A 24,771-nucleotide genomic window follows, 5' to 3' on the forward strand; every position below is an offset into this window, starting at 1 on the left:
TTGTCTCCAATAGTAAACTTGGAATGGTGACAAGAAATCTAGGTTTATGAAAAAAAAAAAAAAAATTGTGATTAGCACCACAATTATAAATGTATGCATTATTTTGAATAAAGAAATCATCATACTTCTCATACGCATCCCACTGGCAAATTTACTAGTCACTAGCTAGGGTCTTCAGGCTCTTAGTTATCATTGTAACTATAATTATCACATGTAGATGTTTATCTATGATAAATAATAATATATGAATAGAGTCTATTAAGGGCTATATATTTTATTAAACTATTGTAAATTGAACAAAAATAAATAAATCAAAGATAGACAGTAGGTTCTGCTGAAGGTTATTAGTCATAACTCGTTGATAAAATGTTTTTACTTTAGTAGCCTGCCACTTAGTATTTTTGAATAAACTAGAGATTTGCACCTGAATTCACCAGAATCTGTGAAACCTCTCGTAACATTTAAAAAACTTAACAACTGAAACTCATGTAACCCGAGTGATATTCATAATATTATAAATAATTTTAAATTTTACCATCATTTAAGCATGTGAAACTATTTTTAGTGATTTTTATCTTTACTCTTTTATCATTTTAATAACTTGTAAAGTAATAAAAAATTAATCACTTAGTTACACATAAATTGTTAATAAAATCATCCGTTCAATAATTAGCAGTAAAACAGGAAGGATCTTGATTTCTCCTTTGAAAAACAGAAATTTGTATCACCACAGGACACTAGACTTGTCCTTAAATAATTCAAAAAATACCACTAATTCGAAAACATTTCCTTTAAAGTTGAAAATTCTAAAAATCACTTAAATATAAATGTTCTATTAAAGTGAATATGGGTATGAGTAGGCTTATAAAAAATCCTGATTATTTTTGACCAAATGAATAAAATGTTATTGGCATTTATAAAATGAAACCAAAAAAATTCAGTTTCTATAAATATCTCAAAACGATCAAAAATATTTTGGATGTTGAATCATGTACAGAAAATGATAAGATAAATATCAAGAAAATCATGTATTAGCATAATGTGTCTAATGTTTACAAGTGAATTTCCTGTCTACTTTCAAACGCTCATAAAAATATAATTTGAGTTTATGGTAAGCTTTTAATTTTTGTTAAATGTAGGACAACTTAAGAAGAATCTTGTATAACATTTTCTAATACAGGATATAATATATAAAAAATGTATGAGGAATTTTGTCAATATTTTAACTACAGACACTCATAGAAAATTATTGTAATCAGCTTTTTTTTAAAATTTATATAACAAGAATTTACAAGGAACATTGTACTAATTTTACAGAGCAAAAACTTTTTAACGACAAGAATTAATAAAAACTAATAAAACACAAAATATGGTATTCTTGTCGTATGCCATTTACCACACATATTTCTATACGTAATTTACTCTTATACAGTCTATCACATACTTTTAATATTTAGTTAAATCATTGTATATTTGATTTAATTATACATAATAATTACAATTATTTAATAATATATGTCAAAATCTACATACAATTCAATTTAAAGATAAAGTGGTATTTTAGAATTTTGTTACTCCACCATCTTTTTTTATTTTGAAAACAATTTCCAAATCACCCATAAATCAAAATTTTAACATTTTGTTGACACAGTATATAATTAATTACATAAACAACCGTTTTATGAATCAACGGAATAATACAAAATTTAAAGAAATATAATAAACCATGATTGACACAATTGGTTTAACTACAATAATTTACAGGTAATTAAAATAATTGCTTAAACAAGTTTAGCATTAATTATATTAATAGTAATAATCAAAAAAAAAAAATAATATTCAATATTTCTAATTCTAGTATCTTTTACAGTGAATATATTAAAAAAAAAACTATACTTAAGAAAAACGTCAATTAGTAACAAAAAATTAAAATTAACATAAACAATATACATAAAAAATATTCATGGATATTTTTTCACTTTTTTTTGTCCCGGACTCTTAGTACTCGAGGAGAAATAACTGTCTCTTTCTCCTTTGGAACGGCTTGTTTTGCTGCTTTTCTATAATATAAACAAATGTATAAAAAAAAATAAAAATATCATTACACTATCACATAAACATTGAATTGATATCAAGTTTTAGGTACTTAATAAATGTTTAAAAACTAAGGTATTTTAATAGGTATAAAATTCAATTCTAAGAAAAAATGTATAACATTTCTACTCAAATCATACAATGAGTTATGACTGTTATGAGGATTTGAATAAGATATTTGAAATCACTAGGCCAGTCATACTGTAATTGCCTATCTTATAAGTGCGAAAATTGCTTGCTTCAAGCTTACTTATTTACCTTTGAAGTGTATTTTTGAATTTTCGTTATATACATTTTTTAGACACTGAAGATTTTATTGCAGCCAGTATTTATTTATTTTTTAACATTTAAAATCTTCTGATGGTAATACAACCAATCTATCTGTTTCTCAGTTCAGAATCTAAAATATATATTTTGAGGGAGATTTCTGGTAGACAGGAATTGCATGGCTAAGCGAAAGGTGAACATTTAGTTACTAACATAATATTATAGTTGTTTTTATTTTCAGTTTGTAATTTTTAAAACAATTGAGAAAAAAAATAATTATATTATAATATAAATATTAATATAAATATTATTTTTTATATATTATATATTATATATTTGTTAAAATTTTAATAATATATTATTAAAATAATTACTGGGTAACCTTGGTTATCAATATGATATACTGTCTCTGCTCAGAAATATCTACAACAATATACCATTGAATCAAAATTTAACACATCCGCCACAGTAACCTATTAGATGACAAGATATACTAGCCATACACAACAGTAAATTATAGTGATTACTGCTAATAGTTTTTTTAATTGTTAATTTATACAAATTTCTAGCTAAATAATAGATAAAGAAGAATATCTAACGGTTTTTTGAGCATAGGCGTGTCTAGATCTTTGACGCAGAGGGTGAAACCTTATGCGTACCCAAGGAGCTAATGGGCCCTAGCCCCCTTTTTTGAACAATTTTTCTTAATTTATGGTGCCACTTGAAATCGCAGAGGGTGCATGTGCATACCCTGCATCCCCCGGGGACACGCCTATGATATAGAGTGCAAGTTACCAAACTATGATATAAACTACAGGTATCATATGGTTTTTATGCTGTTGTATGCATGGGTTTTTGATAATAATATTTTATTAAGACTATGGATTGATTAAATGAAGTTTAAAACAAATACAGAATGTACTAGTTTTTATATTTTTAATGCATGCAGTACTATCAATATAGGTAATCTACATCATTATTTTGTGTTACCTATTAATTTGTTATAATGGATTAAAGGGCTTTTTGAAATTTAAATTGTGATTATAAGATAATCAATTTAAGAATCCATTCACTCTACAGATAAATCATTAAACAATAATAATTTTAATTAAAACAATATTAGAATATACTTATTTATATGAGTATCTATCTTAAAAATGAAAGCTTTTGGAATTAAGGTTATATATATAGTTATTTTGAAAAGACAGTGAATCACTTATTAAAAGAAGCCACCCAGTGATGACATGTTTTATTTGTTTGGTTTTTAATAATTAGTTTATGAGGTATTAACATTATTATCAATTCTAGTGAACAGTTTATAGATGTAAATTAGTACAAAGGGTATGATTGGATATATATGGCGAGGAATTTGTTATTTTTCTAAGGTAATACTTTAAATGATGTATTACTTTATAGTTGGGGACAGTAGGTTTATTTTGATTTAAGAGGGGGTTTACACATGCATAGTTTAATATTTAGGCATAGATAGCCAATGGAGGAATGGATTTAGTTAGGACTAGTCTTTCGATCTTAATGTGGTGTGCCAAGGTGAGTCAACAATCAAATATCAATTCAAGGTACTTTTTACACAAAATATGGATATTAGGACATACTAATTATTTTAAATAGTGTTATTATTGAATATAGTTTATTAATAATTATAACACTTAAAATAATTATGTTTCCTATACTTTTGGCGTAACTGCATGATTTAAAATTTGTTTACAAAACTAATTTTTGTTAAAAATAAAGAAACTGGTACTAAAACATTAGTTAAAAATGATTAATATTATTATCATATATTTTAATTTTTTACCTTGTTTTTCTTTGAACTGGTGAAATTGATTTTTCAGCATTCCTGAAACACAAAAACAATTTTATATAAGTACTGTTTAAACTTATGTTTTAAATTCTTAAGCGGAGTTCAAAATAATTAATAATAGTATTATTATAATATATTTTGATTTTTTACCTTGTTTTTCTTTGAACCGGTGAAATTGACTTTTCAGCATTCCTGAAACACAAAAACAAATTTATAACAGTACTGTTTAAACTTATATATTAAATTTTTTAAGCGGAGTTCAAAGCAGTAATTAAAAATGATTAATATCATAATCACACATTTTATTTTTTTACCTTGTTTTCCTTTGAACTGGTGAAATTGACTTTTCAGCATTCCTGAAACAAAAAATAAATTTATAACAGGACTGTTTAAACTAATATTTTAAATTCATTAGCTGAGTTCACATTACACTGTGTTATGCCGTGTTCCGTATATTATTTAATATATTTCCAAATAAAGCTTAGTTTTGTTATTTATCTAGGTATATGTATTTAAGAAATAATATTTTTGACAGCTAAAATATATTCTATACTTAAAATTTATAAGATTGATGCATAAACATTTTATATTAAAAATGAACTGTATGATTTAAGTACTTCTGTGAAAACGTACCTTTTGAAAAATTAAGGTTTTAATTGATTATTATTTCGACATATTGAACTTCTAGATAGTGATAATCAAACTAAAATACTTCTTAAAAATTTAGATTCCTGATTCAAGTTCTACTAAATGGATCCTATTCGAATAGAATCACAAGACAGAATAGCACTTTTTTTTTATATAGTAATTTAATCATATTATTAATAATTCATAATCGAAAATGAGAAAATGAGACGTAAAAGATGTATTTAAACTGGTTAAAATTAGTTAGAGGTAGGTATCTTAAACTATTTGAAAAATAGTATCTGACATTTCTTACATAAGAAAACTGATCACCGGTTTCTGAAAAATGTTCAACTCGTGTTGCAGACTTTTTTAACAATAATTATATAAGAAATAAAACTATACTTGGTATAATATAGGCAAATTAAACAAAAATTTATTTTGGTAGAATTTAACTTTTATAGGCAAATATTAATTTAAATAAAAATTTGTTAGATCATCATTTCTTAACGTTTTTAGTGTTCTGATCACTTATGTATATTATATACAAATGTGGACAGTAAAAATATCCTATAATTAATCAAACTAAATATCATTTCAAATATAAATGTATAAACACAATGTGCAGAAATTTAAACTTGTTACAGGTAAACATTGATATATTTAAATCAGCGTTTTAATATTTTTGACCCACACAACCCCTTGTGTCAAGGTAATCACCACGACCCACTAGTTGAGAAACACTGTGATAGATGAAATTTTTTAGTTTATAATACAAAAAAAAAAACTATAAAATAAAATATTTGTAGATATTAAATAATATTATTTTCTATGCTTTTTATTATTATTATGAATTGTGATTATTTACTTATTATTTTTGATTGACAATGATTGCATAATAGTATATTGTGTAAACTAGCTGATCTCGTGCAAATTTTGCTCATTAAAAATACCAACTCAATGAATCAAAATATGTGTTAAAATTATCATTACATCCTTAGTTTCAATACTTACAGTGGTTTAACCCCATCTTAATCTCATCCGTGGAGAAATTTTCCATAGATTTTTAACACAGGCATATAAAATACAGGTCTAAAATTATATTCAATCATAGAAACTATTTTATTTTTTGTTACCAAAAGCAACCTTTATAATAAGCAATTATTATTATTATTATTATTTGTCCATGTTCTATAAGAAAATTTTTAAATTTACAAAAGTAAAAATTAAGGTACACTTATTAAGATAAAATATAGCCTATAGATCTTGAGGCTAGTGTAGCTGTTAAAAGGGTTTTTTATTTTTTTTTTTAATTGGTAAAATAGTTAAAAATAAAGAATAAACAAACCGCCGATGTTTCTCATTATAGATTATTTATTTTTTTACATTAATATTGTAAGTTGATGTATCTATATCTAGATAATTTTCCGAGTAATATATCTATACGGTATCTGGATATTAATCTAATGTATCTTAGTTATTAGTGCATATATATTGTAATTAATTTACGCTTAACAACTTAATGATGTTAAAAATTCTCTATTATATCAATAAGTTAGATGACCTTGTATGTCAGAAACACTTTAATTTAATAAAAATAAAAAAAATAAAGTTATTAGTGCTATTAATACCAAGATAACAAAACAGTATCAATAATTTGAATATATTCAACTCTACTATTTTTTTTTTCAATTAATATTGATAATGTTATAAGTGTCTGTTTCTTGCAAAACTCTTGAAAATGTCATACAAAGTTCCTTATGAGTTAAATCAATTCAAAAATATAAAAAATACACATGCACAATTTTTTTACCTTGTTTTTCTTTGTAATGGTAAACTTAATTTTTCAGCATTTCTAAAATAAAAAAATAAAAATTTATAAAAATACAATCTAATCTATGATTTTATATTTTGAATAAAGCAAGGACTGGAAATTAGTTTGACAGTGTTTTTTTTCTGTTATTGTTTATTGCAGCAAATCCATTTAATCTCCAATATTGAGGGTGGTTTATGGTAGTAACAATTATTAGAGAAGGAATATTGACTTGAAACTTTTTGCCATTATTCATATTATTTTTAAAGAAGAAGAAAAAGTGAGGGTCGCACTGATGAAGTTAGACTTATTTACAAAGGTATGGGAAAAAAAATGAACGCGTCAAAGTCAAATATTAGATTTGTACAAGAAAAATATAAAATTAAAACTTTTAATTTAAATTAATTGATTATTATTTATATACTTAAGATATCAATTGAGATATTTATATTTATTAGCACAGAATTCAGTGTTAAATTTTTTTGTATACTCTGTAAAGTTTCACTTCATTATAGGTATATTATAATTAACATAAACCCTCAAATAAAAGTCCAGTAATAGGTTTATACAATTACTGTTTGTAGGTGAATTTATTAAATAGGGACCCATCAGTAACATTATCAGTAGGTATATTAAAAATTGAACCATAAATATGGTATACAAACACAGATTGGAATATTGTATATTTAAGTTACAGAAAGCCATGAGACAGGAGCCGATAAACCAAAAATATCATTATGTAGCATAGGTCAAACAATATTATAAATCAAAACAAAACTTAAAGGCTCTCAAGTTCCAAATATTATGTTAACACTGAATTCAGCGTTGAAGTTTTTAACTCAAATTAGGTAGGGCATAATTTTAGAACACCGTCAAGATTATAGGTTAGGGCAGATTATGTTTTATTTATTTTTAGTTAATTAACTTTCATATAAATCGTATGGTATTTCAACATACCCCCTCCACCCCCAGAATAAATTTACTATATTCATATTTTAATATAATTATATGTTCAGTGTAAAATACAAGTTAAATAGTAATTTGTGCACGTGTTAACTTAAAATAATAGTAGGTACCTGAGTATTTGTTATGTAATATTAAATATTGGATTTTTTACTACTTATATTTTTGAATTTAATTCCATCATATTTTTATGTAGAATACTACTTAACATAAACTAAGTTCACATTTTTTTTTTTTACATACGATTGACATTGATCACTTACTTGTTGTATTTCACTTTGAGAGAAGCATTAGGCTCAATAGAATCATCTGTATTTTGAATTTTAGTTTTAGATGTTGTGCGAGTAGATGAATCAGACATTTTATTTTCACATTCAGCTCCTCTGAAAGTTACTTGTCTAATTTTTTTACTGGTAGATGGACCAGAGTCAAACGAACTATTTTCAGAATTCAGTTGACGTTTTTTGGTTCGAGTATTTTCATTTGATTTTGGTTTAAATTTTTCAGTTGATTTTTTTCTTTCTTTTTTATTGACTATTGTTGTTTCAGGTAAAGAACTATCAGAAACTTGTTTAACAGATGATTTTGACATGTTTCGAGTACGTATATTTGGAGAGTTTGAAGCACGTGAAACTGCATTTGCAACTTTGGATGAAATATCACATTTTTTCCCTTTAGCATTGGGCTGAGATATAGGTGATGTATCAGCAGCACGTTTGCGACTTTGAGTTTTTGGCGGCTGCAGTGAAATATCTGAAGTCTTGACTTTTTCTCTTAGATTGCGTTTAGTTGATAATGAGGATAAATTACTATCAACATTAACATCTTTTTTCTTAGTTTTTTCTTTGGTAGATTTAGATTTTTGAGTACTTTCTTCAGATTCAGAAGACAATTCATGTTCTACAGAATCTTTTTTTTTTGTTTCAATTGGTTTAGAAGGTATGTTACGATTAAGCTGAGAATTCTTTTTTGATTTTAAACTAGCAGATTTCTTTGAAGTTTCAGGTAAAGAATCAGAGGCTAAATTACAAATTGCTGAATTTTGTCTAGTTAGAATGTAACTCTGTTTCTTAGGAGACTTTGAAGCCAGAGTAACTGAATTCGCATTTTTTTTCTTGTCTTTACTGATTTGAGTTAAAGAAGACGTATTAGCTGCACGTTTGCGACTTTGTGTTCTTGATTGCATTGAAACATCTGACATTTTTAATTTTTCTCTTTGACTACGTCTAGTAGATAATGATAATAAACTATTATCAACATTTATATCTTTCCTTAGAGTTTTTTCTTTAATTGATTTAGATGGATGAGAAACTGATTGTAGTTTTTGAATAATCTCTTCAGTTTCACTTAATGATTCATATTCTGAAGAATCTTTTGTACTCGTTTTAATTGGTTTAGAAGGTAAGAGACGTTTTGCCCGTAAATTCAAATTTGATCTCAAGTTAGTGGTTTTCTTTGTTTTAACAGTTTTTGAAGTTTTGGTAGATTTTAATTTAATTGCAGATTTATTTTTTTTATCTAACTTCAATATATCTGAATTATATGAGGTATTACGTTTTGATTTTTCTGTTTTTATTTTATCAGTATTTAATGCATTTTTCATTGTTTTAGTACAAGAAGGATTAATAAGTTTTCTTCTACGTAATTCTCTTTCAAATGTTTGTATTTCATCTGAAGAACTTGAAGATGAAGAAATTTCATTATTAATACTTGATTGTGAATCTTTAGTAACTGTAATTTGTATTTTATCATGTTCTTTTATAACGTTATTTGACTTATTTTTAATTACACTTATTGATGGTAATGGCGACTTAAGACTATTCTTCTTAATCTTAGTTAGTTTTTTAGTTGGGCTACATGGATATGTGTCTTCTTCTGATGAGCTTGAAGTAGCAGAGTAATTCTCAATTTCAGAACTTGGAACAAAATCTTTATCTGAATCAATATTTAAGACAGGAATGTTTATTTTAGTTTTCATTGGACAGTTAGTATTTGCTTGAATAGCTGATTTGTTTGTTTTATCAGTAGTTTTTTTATTATTGGAATTATTTTTTCTAGGCAATATTTCTTCACTTTTGCTAGTTTCAGATGAACTATAATTGTCAGTGTGACTGGTTTGCAATTTATTAGATCTATTAGATCTTCTAACAGATCTAGCATGAGCAGATTTATTTCTCAATGATCTTCTAACCTGACCTGAATCATGTGAAGTATTATTAGACATACTTGATGACTTCAGTAGTGTAGAATTATTATTTTTAATTTCTGATGTATTGTTTTTAGCATTTGAGTCTTTTGTTGGTGTTTGTGTGGATACTTGTGGCAATTTTAATTTTTTAACAAACAACCTTTTTTTATGGATACTTGTATTGTTTATATTTACATTATTGTTAACAGAAGCTTTTTTAACAGATTCATTGAATTCTTTCATCATTTGAGACCATTCTTTTTGACTAGCAAATGGTGTAACTGATCGAGAACGACTATTATCTCTTGATCTATCTTCATCTTCAGCAGAATCATCTCTTGCAGTTTCATTTGGCTGTTGACTTGCAGTAGAAGTAAAAGGTGTTTTTGAACTTTTGGAACTAGTCCAAGGGGTAGATTCATACCGAGGTTTACCAATAGATGTATTTAATGAATGATCTAAATTTGTTGTATCATTTTCACTATCATCACTAGATGATGATAAATATAATTCTGCAATTCTTTTAGTTGAATCAATTTTACGAAACTTGTGTCCAATAGATTTATTCATTGATGATCTTACAGATTTTTTTAACTCTTTAGAAGTGTTTGCACCAAGAGCAGTTTTTAATTGATTCAAATTTATCAATTTCTTTGCATTTGGTTTTGGAGAAATATTCTTCACAGAAACGTTGTCTGAGGGTATAATTTTATTTGAGTTATTGCTATTTAGATTTATACTTGGCACAGAATTGTTTTCATCAACTGCTGTTCTGGGGGGCAATTCAGAAACATTCATATGGTCAACATCTGTTAAACAATTGTTACTAACATTATCTTTTGCTGGAGATTTTGGTTTCGATATAATTTCTGTGGATTCAACAACTGTAATTGTATTTAGTGAATTATTTGATAGATTATCATTTATTTTTAAAGTAATATTTTCAGTATCTGTTACTTCAAGATCTACATTTGATGTTAATGTTTTCTGTTTATTTAAATCTAACATTGAATCAACAAGAATATTTTCATTTTCAGTACAAATAGTAATTGGATCATTTTCACTATGCATTTTGTCAAGCTGTACTTCAATAGCTTCCATAAGGCTTTTGTTCACAGACTTATTTGATAAAATACTGTTTTCACTCAATGTTTTATTACATTTGTCCAGATTAACTTTATTAATTTCATTCACCCCCAATGAATTTTGTAGATCATCTTTTTCTATTAATACATAAGTTTCTACCAGGTTTTCCCTATGTTGTGAAAGTGTGGTTTCGTGTTCATCAATACTTGCATTGAACATTTCAGACATACTTTGAACTAATATTGATGGAGTTTCACCATTAAGCGTTTGTTCAACGACTTTTGAAACATTATTTTGTTTGTCAATTTGATCTACATTTAAATCTGTAGAATTATGAACTAGTTGTGCATTATCATTTGATGCAAGGTCATAACCAGGATTTTGTTTTGGCGGTGGTTGGATCTCATTGATACATACATCATTACTGAAAAATTCAGAATCATCTTTCTGTTTTAAATTATGTTCCTTCCTTAGCGGTTTAATTTTGTCAGATAAATTATTGATATTAATTAGTGTTTCAACATCATTTGAACAAATTTCTTCATCTACAATTTTTCCATGATGATTAGATTTATCTTTTTGCGTTTCATCAATCTTGTCATTATATGTCGATGTAGTACTTGATTCATGATTTATCGCAAGACTTTCAACATTAATAGACTTTGTTAAAATTTCATTCGTAGACGTTTTAGAATCTTTTGTTTTGTGTGAAGATATGTCAAGTTTTGAATTTGAATCAAACTGATTATCAATTATTTCAGTAGAATTATGATCCTTTTCATTATCAACAAAGGCTGAATCACTATTATTTACTGTAATAGAATTGGAGTAGATTTTTGGAAGAATTAATGGTGAAGCAAAAGAGTACTCGCATTCAACATCATTTTTTTCATTATCTGATACATCTTCAGTAAAAACATTATCTGGTATTTTATCTGTGTCTGTAATATTAAATGAATTTGTTTTGGGACTTGAAACTATCTCAACACTTTGTATTGGACTTTCTTTACTTTCATAAGCTGAAGTTTCATTTTCAATATTACAAGTAGTTTTAAGAGAATCTTCGGCTTCAAAAATATCTTCCAAATTTACTCGTCTTGCTGAAGAAACTGATTCTTGTAATATATTTTCATTATTTTGAGAATCATTATTTGGTGATGTTTCTAAGTGTTTTGTTCCGTTCATACTTAACAAATCAGATGCTCGAATACTATGTTTGGAAGATTCATTGGAGCGCTTTTCAATAGAATTTACAAGACTCATTACTTTGTTACCTCTTGAACCTCGTTTTGACGATTTATTTATACTATTATCTAAAATTGGTGAATTAATTAGAGATGAAACACTAATATCTAACGGCTGCACACCATCTAAATCATCATCATATTCTTGAACATCAAACTGTGCTGAATTTGTAGTACTTTGATTTGAATCCATCACATTATTTTCATCATCAGTAACAATAAAATTAAATCCTGGATTTAATCGAGTCTTTGTATTTTTAATCTTACTATCTGTTTTTGGTAAACGAGCAAACTGAACCATTCGACAACTTGACCTCGATCGATTAGGTTTAGTTGTTTTGGAACACTTCAAAATAGAACGTCTTGGAGTAGGTGTAGTATTTTCTTCAATTACTATAGGTCTATTATTTTCTTCAATTACCATGGGTCTATTATCAATAGAGTATGTATCTCTTCTAGATGTACCTGGTTCAGAAACTGATAATTTATCACATTTATTGGATTGTAAAATATCATCATCTTTATCATTTAACTCCAATTCGTTATCAACTGGAGAATTGTTATCAGCTAAATCAGTAGTATTTTTTTCAATAGAATCTTCATTATTCAATGCAATACCTGGTGGATCAGGAGAATCAAATTCTACGTCCTCATCTTCGTAATGATAACTAGAATTTAAGTCAGGAGTAGAATCTCTCTTTAATCTTTCAGTAGATAATCTGTTATGAGCTCCAATTGATGAATTATCAGATGTATTAGTAACAATCCATGATTTTCTTTGAGTGGTTTTATAGTCTCCAAGAAGCTAAAACAAAGTTTTACATGTAATTAGAATGTTACTAAATAGAATAATACTGTAAATACAATATATATATAATCAAAATTTTCTTTATACATTAAAATGCAATCATATTTAATACATTTAGTTTAAATTAAACAGTACTGTCTAAATTAAAAGCAATCAAGATATTAATAAGTTCTTATTCATAAAATGTTTCTTTAGGCAGTATATATGAATCAGAGAAGTGATTAAAGATATCTGGTTAAGTAATTAATTGTGATAAGATGTCCATAATTGTTTACTTCTAGACATTAAGTGCTGTTGCTATACAGTGACACAATTCTATACTAATAAAAATAATTATTTTTATATTAAAAATAAAATATATCACAAAGCAAACAAAATTAGCTATTATTAATAATAAAATAAGGATTTTGTAGTTTAATCAATTGGTACCACTCAGTGATGTAGCCAGAGGAGGGGGGAGGGTCCATGAAGTCCAGACTCTCCTGAAATGTCATCGACAAAATTTTTTTTAGAATCTGAGAGGAACGATCTTTTTTGCAAACATAATAATTAATTATACATTTTTATTATACGTGAATTATAAAGTCCTAAACGAGATCTTTCATCTGCTGTTGATTATGCTTAACATATTATAAAGAGGCTGAAACATTTGAGACAAAATCCAAATGAATCGTTTACACAAATCTTTCAAGAGGCAAGTAAATTATCTAAAATGTATTCTGATACTAAAATTAAAATTCCGCATATTACAAATAAACAAAATTATTGGGATAATTATACACGTAATTCACCAGAAGAGTATTATAAAATATCTATTTTTACCGTGTTTAGATGGTTTAATTTTACATCTCGAAAATAGGTTTGAACAGAATAATGCCATTTTATTGCCAATAGAAATATTGTTACCAAAATTTGCTTTAGAAAAAACATTGAAAAACTAAATAATCTTACCATTTATTATGAAGATAAAATTAGTGAAAAAAATATTGCAAGTTAGTATTTACTTTGGTGTGAAAGGTGGAAAAATAATGAAGAAACCCCTACAGATATTATGGCTATTTTAGACTCGTGTGATTTGACTTTTTACACACATATAAACTATTTATTATGAGTTTTGGCAATCCTCTCGGTATCTACAACTGAAGTTGAACGATCATTTTCAACTTGTTCATTGGGAAATATCAGTTTCACAAAAAGACGTGTTGATTATAATGGCAAAACTATTATTATTAATTTTAATTTTATCATATCTATGTTATATTTATACCTACATTTTTTTTATTTATACAATATATATATATATATATTTTTTACAATATGTATAATATAATATAGCATTCTGTAGGCCATAATGAATTTTATTTTTAATTAATTGATAAGAATGGTTAAAATTACTTATTATTATTATTTTTTTTAATTTAACCCCCCTGAAATTAAATCCTGGCTATGTCCCTGATACCACTGTTAGAGAATCTTCAACTCTGTCATAAATCCTTTCATGGGGTTTTCTTTAAATTAATGTACATTGAATCCTATACTTGAGATTAACTTTTTAGGTGTATACTTTTAAATAAATTTATTATACTATCATTTTCAACGGACGACAAATTCTAAGTTTCTAAATTTGTGCCATGGCCCATGGACTAAGATGAAATTAGTTGATATACATCAAGGCATGCTTGATTTAATTTATAGTAATATTCAGATATTTGAAAATAATGCAGGGAAAATATGATGAATAAAAATTAATTGATTAGTTACTCAACATTAACATGTTTTGTTATATGTTTAGTCAACTATTATGAATATTTTTCTAATCAATATGATTGGGTAATATCCATCAAAAAAATATTAGATAGTATTATGTTTACTAAGTGTTTTTCAGTTACATGAAATATGACTTTAAAAAATAGAAATAATTTATCAAGTAATATTTTTTGTTACCGGTATATTTCGAACAGGAGTCATTGAATATGATTTCATTAATTTAGATCCTGAAAAAGCAGTTGAAGCTGAAAAATAATAATAATAATAACATTAATTATAATACTAATTATATAAATATAATATAGTAATACTATCACAAAATGTAAGGCATCCAGTTAAATCAACATTTTATAAGTGAGTCAGGGTTGTTTTTAAAAGCTAATAAATCAATAAATATTTAAGTGAGTCTTTCGATCTTACACAAACTGTGTAGAAAATTATACATTGTACCCATGATAATTGGAAACACTCTAAGACTAGTGTTATATAATTTTTTTTTATACACATATATACCATACACCATTAATTTATCATTTTTTTTTCTATGTAATTTTTACAATTTAAATTAAATTTTATTAACATCATACCTAATATTTATAGATTTGTAAGGGCCAATTGTACCGTCAGATGTTTAACCGTGCAAATTCGGCCGCTTAAACTCCGGTTAACTTAAATCAGAGACGGTACAACTGGCCCTTACAAAAAAATATAAGTATTATCAATCTTAAACACTATCTGCAATCTCATTTAAACAATACAACACATTTATATACATAGAATTGTTTGTATTGATAGCACATACTGTAATTAACAATGTTTTCTTTGCTCCCATTATATGTTAGGCCTATTATGTTCTACAACTCCATAGAGCATGGTATTCTACCTCTCCTTTATTCACAACTGCCATTTTCATGTCTTTCTTTACTGTACACCCATCTCTTCTGTATTATTTATTTTCATAGTCAATTTCACTGCTTATTAGTTACTTCCTCTCATAACAATATGATTAAACTATCTGTCTAAAATAGATGTCATTCTTGGACTACTCATAAGGAACTAATGATTTCTTAGTTCTTACTAATCTTTCCATGCCATTATTTATACCATTCTTGGCATTTTCAATTTAGTTACACTCTTTTCTTTCTGTTTCAGACTAAAGCCCAAAATTCTTATGTTATTTTATCATACAATCCATAAAACTGGTCTCAAAACTTATAAAATCTATTCCTTAATCTTAATGACATCTTATTGTCGTACAAAATATCAGAAACTTCTCAATTCTTTATCCAAGGATATATATATATAAATGGCAATAATGTATTCTAATATTTTAAACAACAAAACTATAATAATTATGCAAAACATAATATGCAATGTTATGGGTAAAAAAACAATGCATGTAAAATGTATCACAATTTGTTGATGTTTTGTAAAAAGGCCATAATTCACACAAATTAGGACCAACAAAAAATATGTATAAAATGTTTAAATTAAATTTTGGTTCACGATTTTGTGCCAGCATATGCTAATCTTCCTCCAGCAGAAAAACTGCCACATCCTTCCTGACACAATCCTCCCATCGCATTCGGGGTCTTCCTAGTGGTCTTTTCCCTCTTGGATTCTCTTGTAAGACCGTCTTTGTCAAAGCATCAGGTTTCCTCCATACATGACCTGCCCATTCCAATCTTCTTCTTTTTATCTCCTTAACTATATCTGGTCTGTTATATAGGTGATGTAACTCCGCATTGTGTCTTTTACGCCATTCACCTGTTTGCAGGTCACGACATGGTCCATATATCCTTCTTAATATTTTTTTTTCAAAAACTCTGTTTTGACTCTTCACTTTTCCTTACAGTCCAACATTGTGCTCCGTATAGTACTATAGATCTTATTAGTGTGGTGTATAGCTGAACTTTAAGTCTTTGAGAGAATTCTTGACTTAAGTAAGTTATCTATTGCATAATAACACTTGTTACCCATTTGGATCCTTTTAAGTATTTCATACTCCATATTGTTTGATTGGGTGATCATTGTACCCAAATACTTAAATTGTGGTACATTTTTGAATCTATAAGGCCCTACCTTGAAAAACTCTTATGCTTGTTTTCCGTACCGGTCTACTTATTTCCATATGTTCTGTTTTCTCTTTGTTAATTTGCAAACCTACTATTTTCGCCACTGTTACAAGTCTTTCACACATACTTGAAGAACCGTCATTACACCTTTTTATCAACTCAAAATCCAATAACATCTTACTTCTTGAGTTTGACATGTTTACTAATTTTAATACTAAATTATATTAATAGTAAATATATGTTTAAAAAAATTACGAACTAAATAACAGTTATAGTTCTTTGTGTTATAACTAATAACTAAATCCTAATATCTAATTTTAGTAAAATTAATTTTTAATTTTATAAAGATGGCAACCTGACAAAATATTGTCATTCAAATTGTAACCAATAAAAAAAAGTGGGCACCGCTCTGCTGTACATTAGGGAGTGGGGTGGACCTCTGACTAGGGTAGGTTAAATTTGAATGCAATGATAGGTATCATTGTATATGAAAAACAATTCTGAACGGAGATGATTTGTCAGTCTAGGATATATTATATTTCAATATTGTCATATATTCTATTTTGAAACAAATATTTTATTTTTCAATTTGAACACATTTTGCATAAGGCGTGGTTGATCAATTTTTCCAAAAACAATTGCATGTAGTTATCATAATTCATAATACTTATATTATCATAGATATACAAATACCTGGTTAGAGGATAAATCGTTATCGTTACACGATTTCATAAAATTTTTAAAATCAAACGCTCAAAACATTTTTTCATTAACGCTTCAAATTTTCTCTATAGCTATTTATGTAAAACTTAGTGTTGAATTTTTTAACCTTAGATATAAATACAAACAATTTTATGAATTTTGAACTACAAAATAATTTGCAAATGTTCATGGTTTTGACGAATTTTTGTCAATATTTGAACTTAAAATGCTAATATAAAAAAATTATGCCTATATATTCTTATGATTTTTTTTATCACTTTAAGAATAACTTATGAGGAACTATGTATTACATTTTAAAGTATTTTGATTGGGCCAAAAAAAATTTTATCGACACTTCAAAAAAATTGAAAATTTCAGTTGTCTATTAATATCTCAAAAAAAGTCAAAATATTTTGAAAATTAAATCATGTAAAGAAAATACCAATCTAAATAACTGGTAAAATTTTCAAGTATCTAAGACTTATACTTTTTGAATAATAACAAATTAACAAATATTTAAAATTGTTTGAGGATAAATCGTTATCGTTACGCTATTTCGTAAAAATTTAAAATTCAAACGCACTTAAAATTTTTCCTAAATGATGCTTAGAGTTTTCTCTAAAGCTACTTGAACGAAAACTTGTGTTTTTTTTTTAAACCTTAGTTATAAACACAACATTTTTTATGATTTTTCAACTTCAAAATTTTGGTGTTTTCGACAGATTTCGTAAAAATTTGAACTATAAACGCTTATAAAAAAAATTGTGACTAACGATTTTTAATTTTTTTTTAGCTATAATAAGAACAACTCATAAGGAACCTTGTATTAAATGTTCAAGTTTTTTTGGTCATCCAAAATTTTTTACCGACTCTTCAAAAAAAAAAATTCTCATACAAATCGAAAATTTCAGTGGTCTATAAATAGCTCAAAAAAGTCAACAATTTTTGAAAATTAACTGTATATAGATAACACTAACATAAACATTTGGTGAAAATTTCAAGTATTTACTGTGATTAGTTTTTGAATTACAACCATATAAAAAATCGATTTTTTTGAAAACTGTTGAAAATGTTTACTTTTGACCTCTTTAATGCACCAAGGATATTCACTTTTCCATCGGAAACAACCCCCAAAGTTTGAAATTGAAGCATTATTTAGACTAGTTATGCTGTACACAGACACACAAAAAAAAACACACACATACACACATTGTAAAATCAATACATTCATTACTCTATTCAGAATCTAAAATTGAGATATATTAATGGTTGTTCACTATTTGATGATTAGTTAGATTTTATAAGTGGTGTATACTACACCTATGTACTACACGTATATAGTAAATAGATAATAGAAAATAGTAGATGATTGAGTTTTTGAATTAAAAGCCTGTGTTATTTAAATGTAAAATGCTATTCTTGCATTTTTAGGACCATTCTTACAATGTCCGGTTAAGGGTCGGTTATGGTTCACCGATGGTTAGTGGGATTTTTACAGGCAGTATTCTGGGGGTTAAGTGTTTGTTAACTTTAACCGGACATTGTAAGAACGGCCCTTAGACTAATTGTTGTTGTTATTGTTTAGGGTGTTAGTATACATTTTAATTTATTTCGCTACAGCTAACATGCAGTTTAGTACAAGTAAACACTGTTATCACCAAAAAATTTGCCACTTTTTTCTGAAAACGTTGATACCAGTCTTTTGATTTTTTGTGGATTAAACCTTTTTTGCAAAACACCGACATTATCTTAACTTTAACTATGAGTACCTACTTATAATTATAAAGTACAAAAAGGAACAAACTTGATTTTTGATTCTGAAAGCTGTTTTGCACTTCATCAAATGAAGATTTAGACATATTTTCTGTGGTGACAATACTATAGAACATAAATAAGTAAATTTTAACTCAGTTTTAGTAGCTTATAAATTCATTTTAATACTTACATTGGTGTTTTATTAAAGCTTATTATTGTTTTTGAGGGAGTTTTCATGTTGCTAGAGGCCGAAGTTGGAAAATTTTTGTTGTTATCCTTAATAATATGTAATTTACATAAATTAATAGTTAATATGAAGAAAAATATAGGTTTAAATAAATTGGATATTAAATAATTAAGTTAAATATTATAATAATAAACTATTTCATAAAAAAAACGTTATTTCGGATTTCATAAGCAGGGCTCTCGTGACTTGTAGCATTTGCATATTTGTTTTAAAAAGTCCTACACTTAATAAGTTACAAATATGTTTCAGATAATCAGGAAGTCAAATACAAAATTTTTTCTTGCAGAAATTGGATGTGATAAATAAAAACAACAGTCAACAACACAATAAAAAAATCTTCATTTAATTAAGACTTGTGTTTCATATTAATGTCAACCAACATACACCCTTGAATAATCCGTAATTTTTTGAAAATGTATACTAGAAAATATGTCCCAACAAAAGCAACATTAAGACTTGAATAAATTAATGAAATTTTTGAAGAAACTATGGGTAAAATTAAATTTGAGTTGTCAGGTAAAAAGATATGGGTTAGTATTGCCGAAACAACTGATATTGAAGGAAGATTTGTTGCTAATGTGATTGTTGGTACACTCAAGGTAGATTGTCTAGGTAAACAATATTTAATTAGTTTCAGAGCTTTTAGAAAAAACAAATTATTCGACAATTAGTAACTTTTTTGACAAGTCTAAGGACTTATTGGCGTTAAACACAACAATGTTTTATTATTTACATCTGATGCTGCTCCCTACATGGTTAAAATTGCTTATTCCTTAAAAGCATTATATTTTAAAATGGTCCATATTACGTGCATTGCTCATGGTCTTCATAGAGTAGCAGAGGAAGTAAGAGGGAAATTCAGTACTATTGACAAAGTAATTTCTAGTTTCAAAAAAACATTCCGAAAAGCTCCAGATTGTGTTCAAATTTATAAAAGCGAAGCACCTAATTTTAATGTACCACCTAAACCAGTAATTACACGTTGGGGTATGTGAATCAATGCCTCAAATTATTACTGTGAAAATTTAGGAGTTATTTGTAAGATAATTGAAAAACTAGAAGCAGATGATGCTATTGGGGAGGCCAAAAAATATATATCTAAAGATGGCATCGAAAGAGACTAAACTTACATAAAATCAAATTTTTCAATATTGACCGTATATATTACCAAGTTCCAAGAAAAAGAACTACCCCTAACTAATAGTCTAAATATGATTGAAAAAGTAGAAAAAGCATTTCAAACTCTTTAAGGGCCAATTGGAAAAGCTATTTTAACTAAATTTAACAACGTCGTCAACAAGAATATCGGCCTCAAAATTTAAAAAAATATTTCAAGTGTTATCAGGCCATCAAAGAAACACTGAACTTGAACCTGGACTACCTGAAGACTTATTAACGGATGATCTCGTTTACTTTAAATATGCACCAATTGCATCAGTAGATGTCGAGCAATCATAATCAAAGTACAAGACTTTACTCAGCAATAATCAAAGGTCATTCAAATTTGAAAACTTGAGTAAACATCTCATCGTACACTGTAATTTTCAAGGTAAAAATATAAAAGTCATATTTATTTAAATAGGCTAAATAAACTATAGGTTTTAATTTTTTCATAGAATAACCAAAGAAGAGGTATGATTTTCCACATTTATGATATTTGTAACGAGTGGTAAAGTATACTGCAAAAATTAAAGACTTGTAATACGAAAAGTTTTAAATTTAAAACTAAATTAATAAATTAATAATAATTATTTAGATAGTAATTTATTTTATCTTATTTTAATATTTTTAGCGCCTATATGAATGTTGTTAAGAGCATATCATTGGACTTATAACAACTTTTTTTAGAGCTATAAGTAACTAGCCCTGTTCATAAGCAATTACTTTTAATACTTTAAGTACCAGCGGGGTGATGACTTGATTTGGAAAACGTTCTGTTGCTCTTGGTGATAAATGATCACTCCTTATCCCAGACTTTTTGCTGGATAAATTACTTAATTCTCTGTGATAAAAGAATGTTATAACAATAAATATATATTTTAATTTGATCACATGATAAATATTTAATGGAAACTTACCCATGTGGCTTTTTAGGATATTCCCAAACAAATTTTCTTCCACAAATTTCAATTTCATCTGAATCATGCAATAAAAAATTACTCCTGCCAACCTTCTTTCCATTGACTTTGGTTGAACCCGCAATGCTTTTGTCACGAATATATGCCTAGAAAGTTTGAAACTAAAATTAATAATTTCTCATAAAATTATAAAAAGAAGTCCACAATTACTTTATTGTCAACACATAGTATGATACATTGTTGAGCTGAAACTTTTTCTAAGAGAATCCTTATATCACAGCTACTATCACGACCTAAAGTGCACTCTTTTTTAGTAACTGGAAAGCGTCCACAAATCGCTCCACCAACTTTTTTTACCAATAAAAACCCATAATAGGTTTTTATTGATTTTTGGCTGTCCATAGCTAAAACAAATAAATTTATGGTTAAAATTCAATAAAGGTTTGATGAAAACAAAGTTAAGTCAATATAACCTGATAAACCTACCTATAGGTATTTATACAATTAATATCATGGATAGACCATGGCCAAAATAATATTGACAGAGATTTCTAAGTACATAAATTCTATTCTTAATTCTATTGTGATTGGTTATGTACCAAAAGAAGCAAAAATAGACTGCAGTAATTTAGGAGCGTTTAAATACAGGAATACACCGTTCATTGTGCGCATGTGCAATATGGTATCGTCTCCATAACGTTCATAACTGATAAGAGCTAACTAATAATAATAATATTTATTATTCTATTGTGTAGGTATAACATTTTTAATAATAATAGAATAGTTTTAGTCAATAGTAATATTAATAAAAACAATAATCACAATGTATAAATTTAAAATATTGCAAAATATAATTTGCTATATTTAGTCAATGGTAGGTACAACATATTTCAATAATAATAGAATAGTTTTAGTCAATAGTAATATTAATAAAAACAATAATCACAATGTATAAATTTAAAATATTTCAAAATATAATTTAATAACAATAATATCGTATTAATTCAAAATTTAAGTTTGCCGCTTAAATCACTGATAATCGATAATCAACACATTATCTAATATCTACGTTATGCGGACGATACCATATTGCGCATGCGCACCATGAGCAGTGCATTCCTGTATTTAAACGCTCCCAGTAATTCAACTAAAACTAAGAGCTTTAACCTATAGATGTCTTTCTATGTCAATTAATTTTAGTGCTTAGGTATTCAGATATGCCAAACCAAATTGAATGTAAAATTTAACAAATGCTTTGTAACTGACCTATCATACCCACTAACCATTATAGGTATCTATCATGGACTCAAGACTTCTAGCATTAGCATATTTTGTTTGTAATTGGTAGAACATTGAATAGAAAAATAAGCTATAATTAATTAAAAGGAATACAATTACAAAGGTTATTAGGTTGTAATATGGAGGTATATTAGGGTTTTTACATTTTATTTGCTATTTTTATAACTATAATCTATGCTATTTATCAACTATGTTTCATAAAATTATGAAATAAGTATGCTGTTTGCCTTGAATTTATTGGTGAGTCTTAAGTTTTTAATAAATTCACATTTAGGTAGGTACCAAAACCAAATTTTTATGAACACTATATAAATACTGTATGTACACACATTGACGAACATTCAATATCTTCTAATTCAAGTGGATATTGTTATTTAATTTTAAGTAACTAGAAGTTACTTTTTAACCTACATAGGTAGGTAATTATTTTTCATCATATCAAACCATATTATAGCACACATATCATAATTTTTTGGTACATTTTTGAGTCTGGACTTTGCTGGCTGTCTGCTGACAAAAATGCATGAGCACTTGATGATGAGGTGAGATAAAAAGCCTATTATCATTTGTTATTTAAAAATAATTAATAATAGTTATGATTTGCCTGTTCTCAATCAAATTATCTAATGTTATATTATCATACCTTATACTAGCATGTTATATGAATGAATAAATAAATAACTTGGTTATTTTGATTATTTCGATATAATTGATATTGAACCACAGCCCACAATATGGCAGTCTTAACTGTGTGAAAATAATCACAACTAACAAGGTGATTATGTACATAGTATACTCTATTTCCCTAGGGCGTTCATAAATAACTGAATAAATAAATATTTTAGTAAAAGTAAATATAGTTAATCATCAACCAACGACGTGGTACATCTTTGGACAGAGGACAGATTTGAATTTTGAATGTCAACGGGCAAAAATAATACACACACTACAAAGATACACTTACTATTTTTCAATGCGACTAGTACGAGGTGTGACGGGATTTAACTGACGGTGAAGTCTCACCACGGCCAGGCGTTCAGGAAAAAACAACCGATCACGAACAATCACAAAAATTACCCAATGTAAAATATTCAAAAGTTTAAGAACGACATGACCGACGGTCACTTAACATGAATGTGCGAGGGGATCAGGACAATCAGGACACACGTATACGCATGCTTGTCATTTACGTTAAACGAAAACGAACGAACGAACAAACGAACGAGCAATGAACACAACAATAGAGAACGCGACGGTTTGCGCGCCAACTCGTGACGGTTACACGCGTAATGCGTATGGCGCTATGGCCGTATGGAGATGGACGATGGACCGGACCGCTCAGTATTAGACGCAGTGTGTACTTTGTGTAACTTAAACAAACGAATTCGGAACTACGAACGATAAGAAATAACCGTTATAGACTACAGTTCCTCCAATCACCATCCGTTTAGAATGTAGCAGCTGTGCTGGCAGGCTGCCATTAACCCAGGCAGGGTTCAACGCGGACAGCAGTCGATGCATTGGTTATGGTCACCCTGGGTCGACAATTAAAATACCGACCGCGGTTTTTCAAATAGTCAACCGTGAGTCTGTGACAATACCGAACTATCAGTCAACCATGTCCATATCCTTACGGCTTACATAATGCCAGTATGCCACCAGGGCATTGCAGTTGAACCAAACACTGGAACACTATTTGGTTGAACAGTTCAAATTAACTCAACATCCACACAACACCCTAAGCACTCTGGTCTCTGGCCTAACACAGACACCATTTACTTAAAAATATCTAAATTGTTCAATTTAATTTTTAAAATGATATAATTAAGAATGGAATAAATGCATTTTACCAACCCCCTCTCGATTTTCAACTTTTTTAACATCTCGTTTTTATGATTAAAACGATTGTGCAAATATTTCTTACTGGAAACTATTATTA

The 24,771-nt window shown here is 27.4% G+C and overlaps 1 protein-coding gene across 4 annotated transcripts; it reads right to left on the reverse strand.

Annotated features, from left to right (window-relative positions):
- Window positions 1–1,236: 1,236 nt before the first annotated feature.
- LOC107170626 (uncharacterized) lies at window positions 1,237–24,193 on the reverse strand. 4 transcript variants are annotated; one of them, XM_015520795.2, is made up of 13 exons: window positions 23,797–24,192; window positions 21,744–21,937; window positions 21,534–21,679; window positions 21,358–21,457; window positions 19,399–19,484; window positions 19,258–19,331; window positions 14,854–14,921; window positions 7,847–12,906; window positions 6,621–6,662; window positions 4,498–4,539; window positions 4,334–4,375; window positions 4,178–4,219; window positions 1,237–2,060 (listed from the first exon to the last, which is right to left on the reverse strand). In XM_015520795.2, the coding sequence occupies exons 2-13, from the start codon at window positions 21,933–21,935 to the stop codon at window positions 1,976–1,978; spliced, it is 5,979 nt and encodes a 1,992-aa protein (XP_015376281.2). In that variant the 5' UTR covers window positions 21,936–21,937; window positions 23,797–24,192; the 3' UTR covers window positions 1,237–1,975. The 4 variants fall into 4 exon arrangements, with proteins under 4 accessions (XP_015376281.2, XP_089079855.1, XP_089079854.1 ...); XM_089223729.1 differs by lacking the exon at window positions 4,334–4,375 and having other exon boundaries at window positions 23,797–24,193; XM_089223728.1 differs by lacking the exon at window positions 6,621–6,662.
- Window positions 24,194–24,771: the final 578 nt, after the last annotated feature.

This window comes from Diuraphis noxia, unplaced genomic scaffold, assembly GCF_037042655.1.
Source record: "Diuraphis noxia isolate RWA-SAM2 unplaced genomic scaffold, SU_Dnox_SAM2 contig0003, whole genome shotgun sequence".
Classification (NCBI taxonomy): Eukaryota; Metazoa; Arthropoda; class Insecta; order Hemiptera; family Aphididae; genus Diuraphis; species Diuraphis noxia.

Excerpts from the sequence above, each read along its gene's own strand:
- LOC107170626 (XM_015520795.2), bottom strand. The coding sequence starts at position 21,935 with ATGGACAGCCAAAAATCAATAAAAACCTATTATGGGTTTTTATTGGTA. Across the intron at positions 19,332-19,398 it reads AGCTTTAATAAAACACCAAT|TATTGTCACCACAGAAAATA; the intron begins GTAAGTATTAAA and ends TATGTTCTATAG. Across the intron at positions 4,376-4,497 it reads CCAGTTCAAAGGAAAACAAG|GAATGCTGAAAAGTCAATTT; the intron begins GTAAAAAAATAA and ends TTTGTGTTTCAG.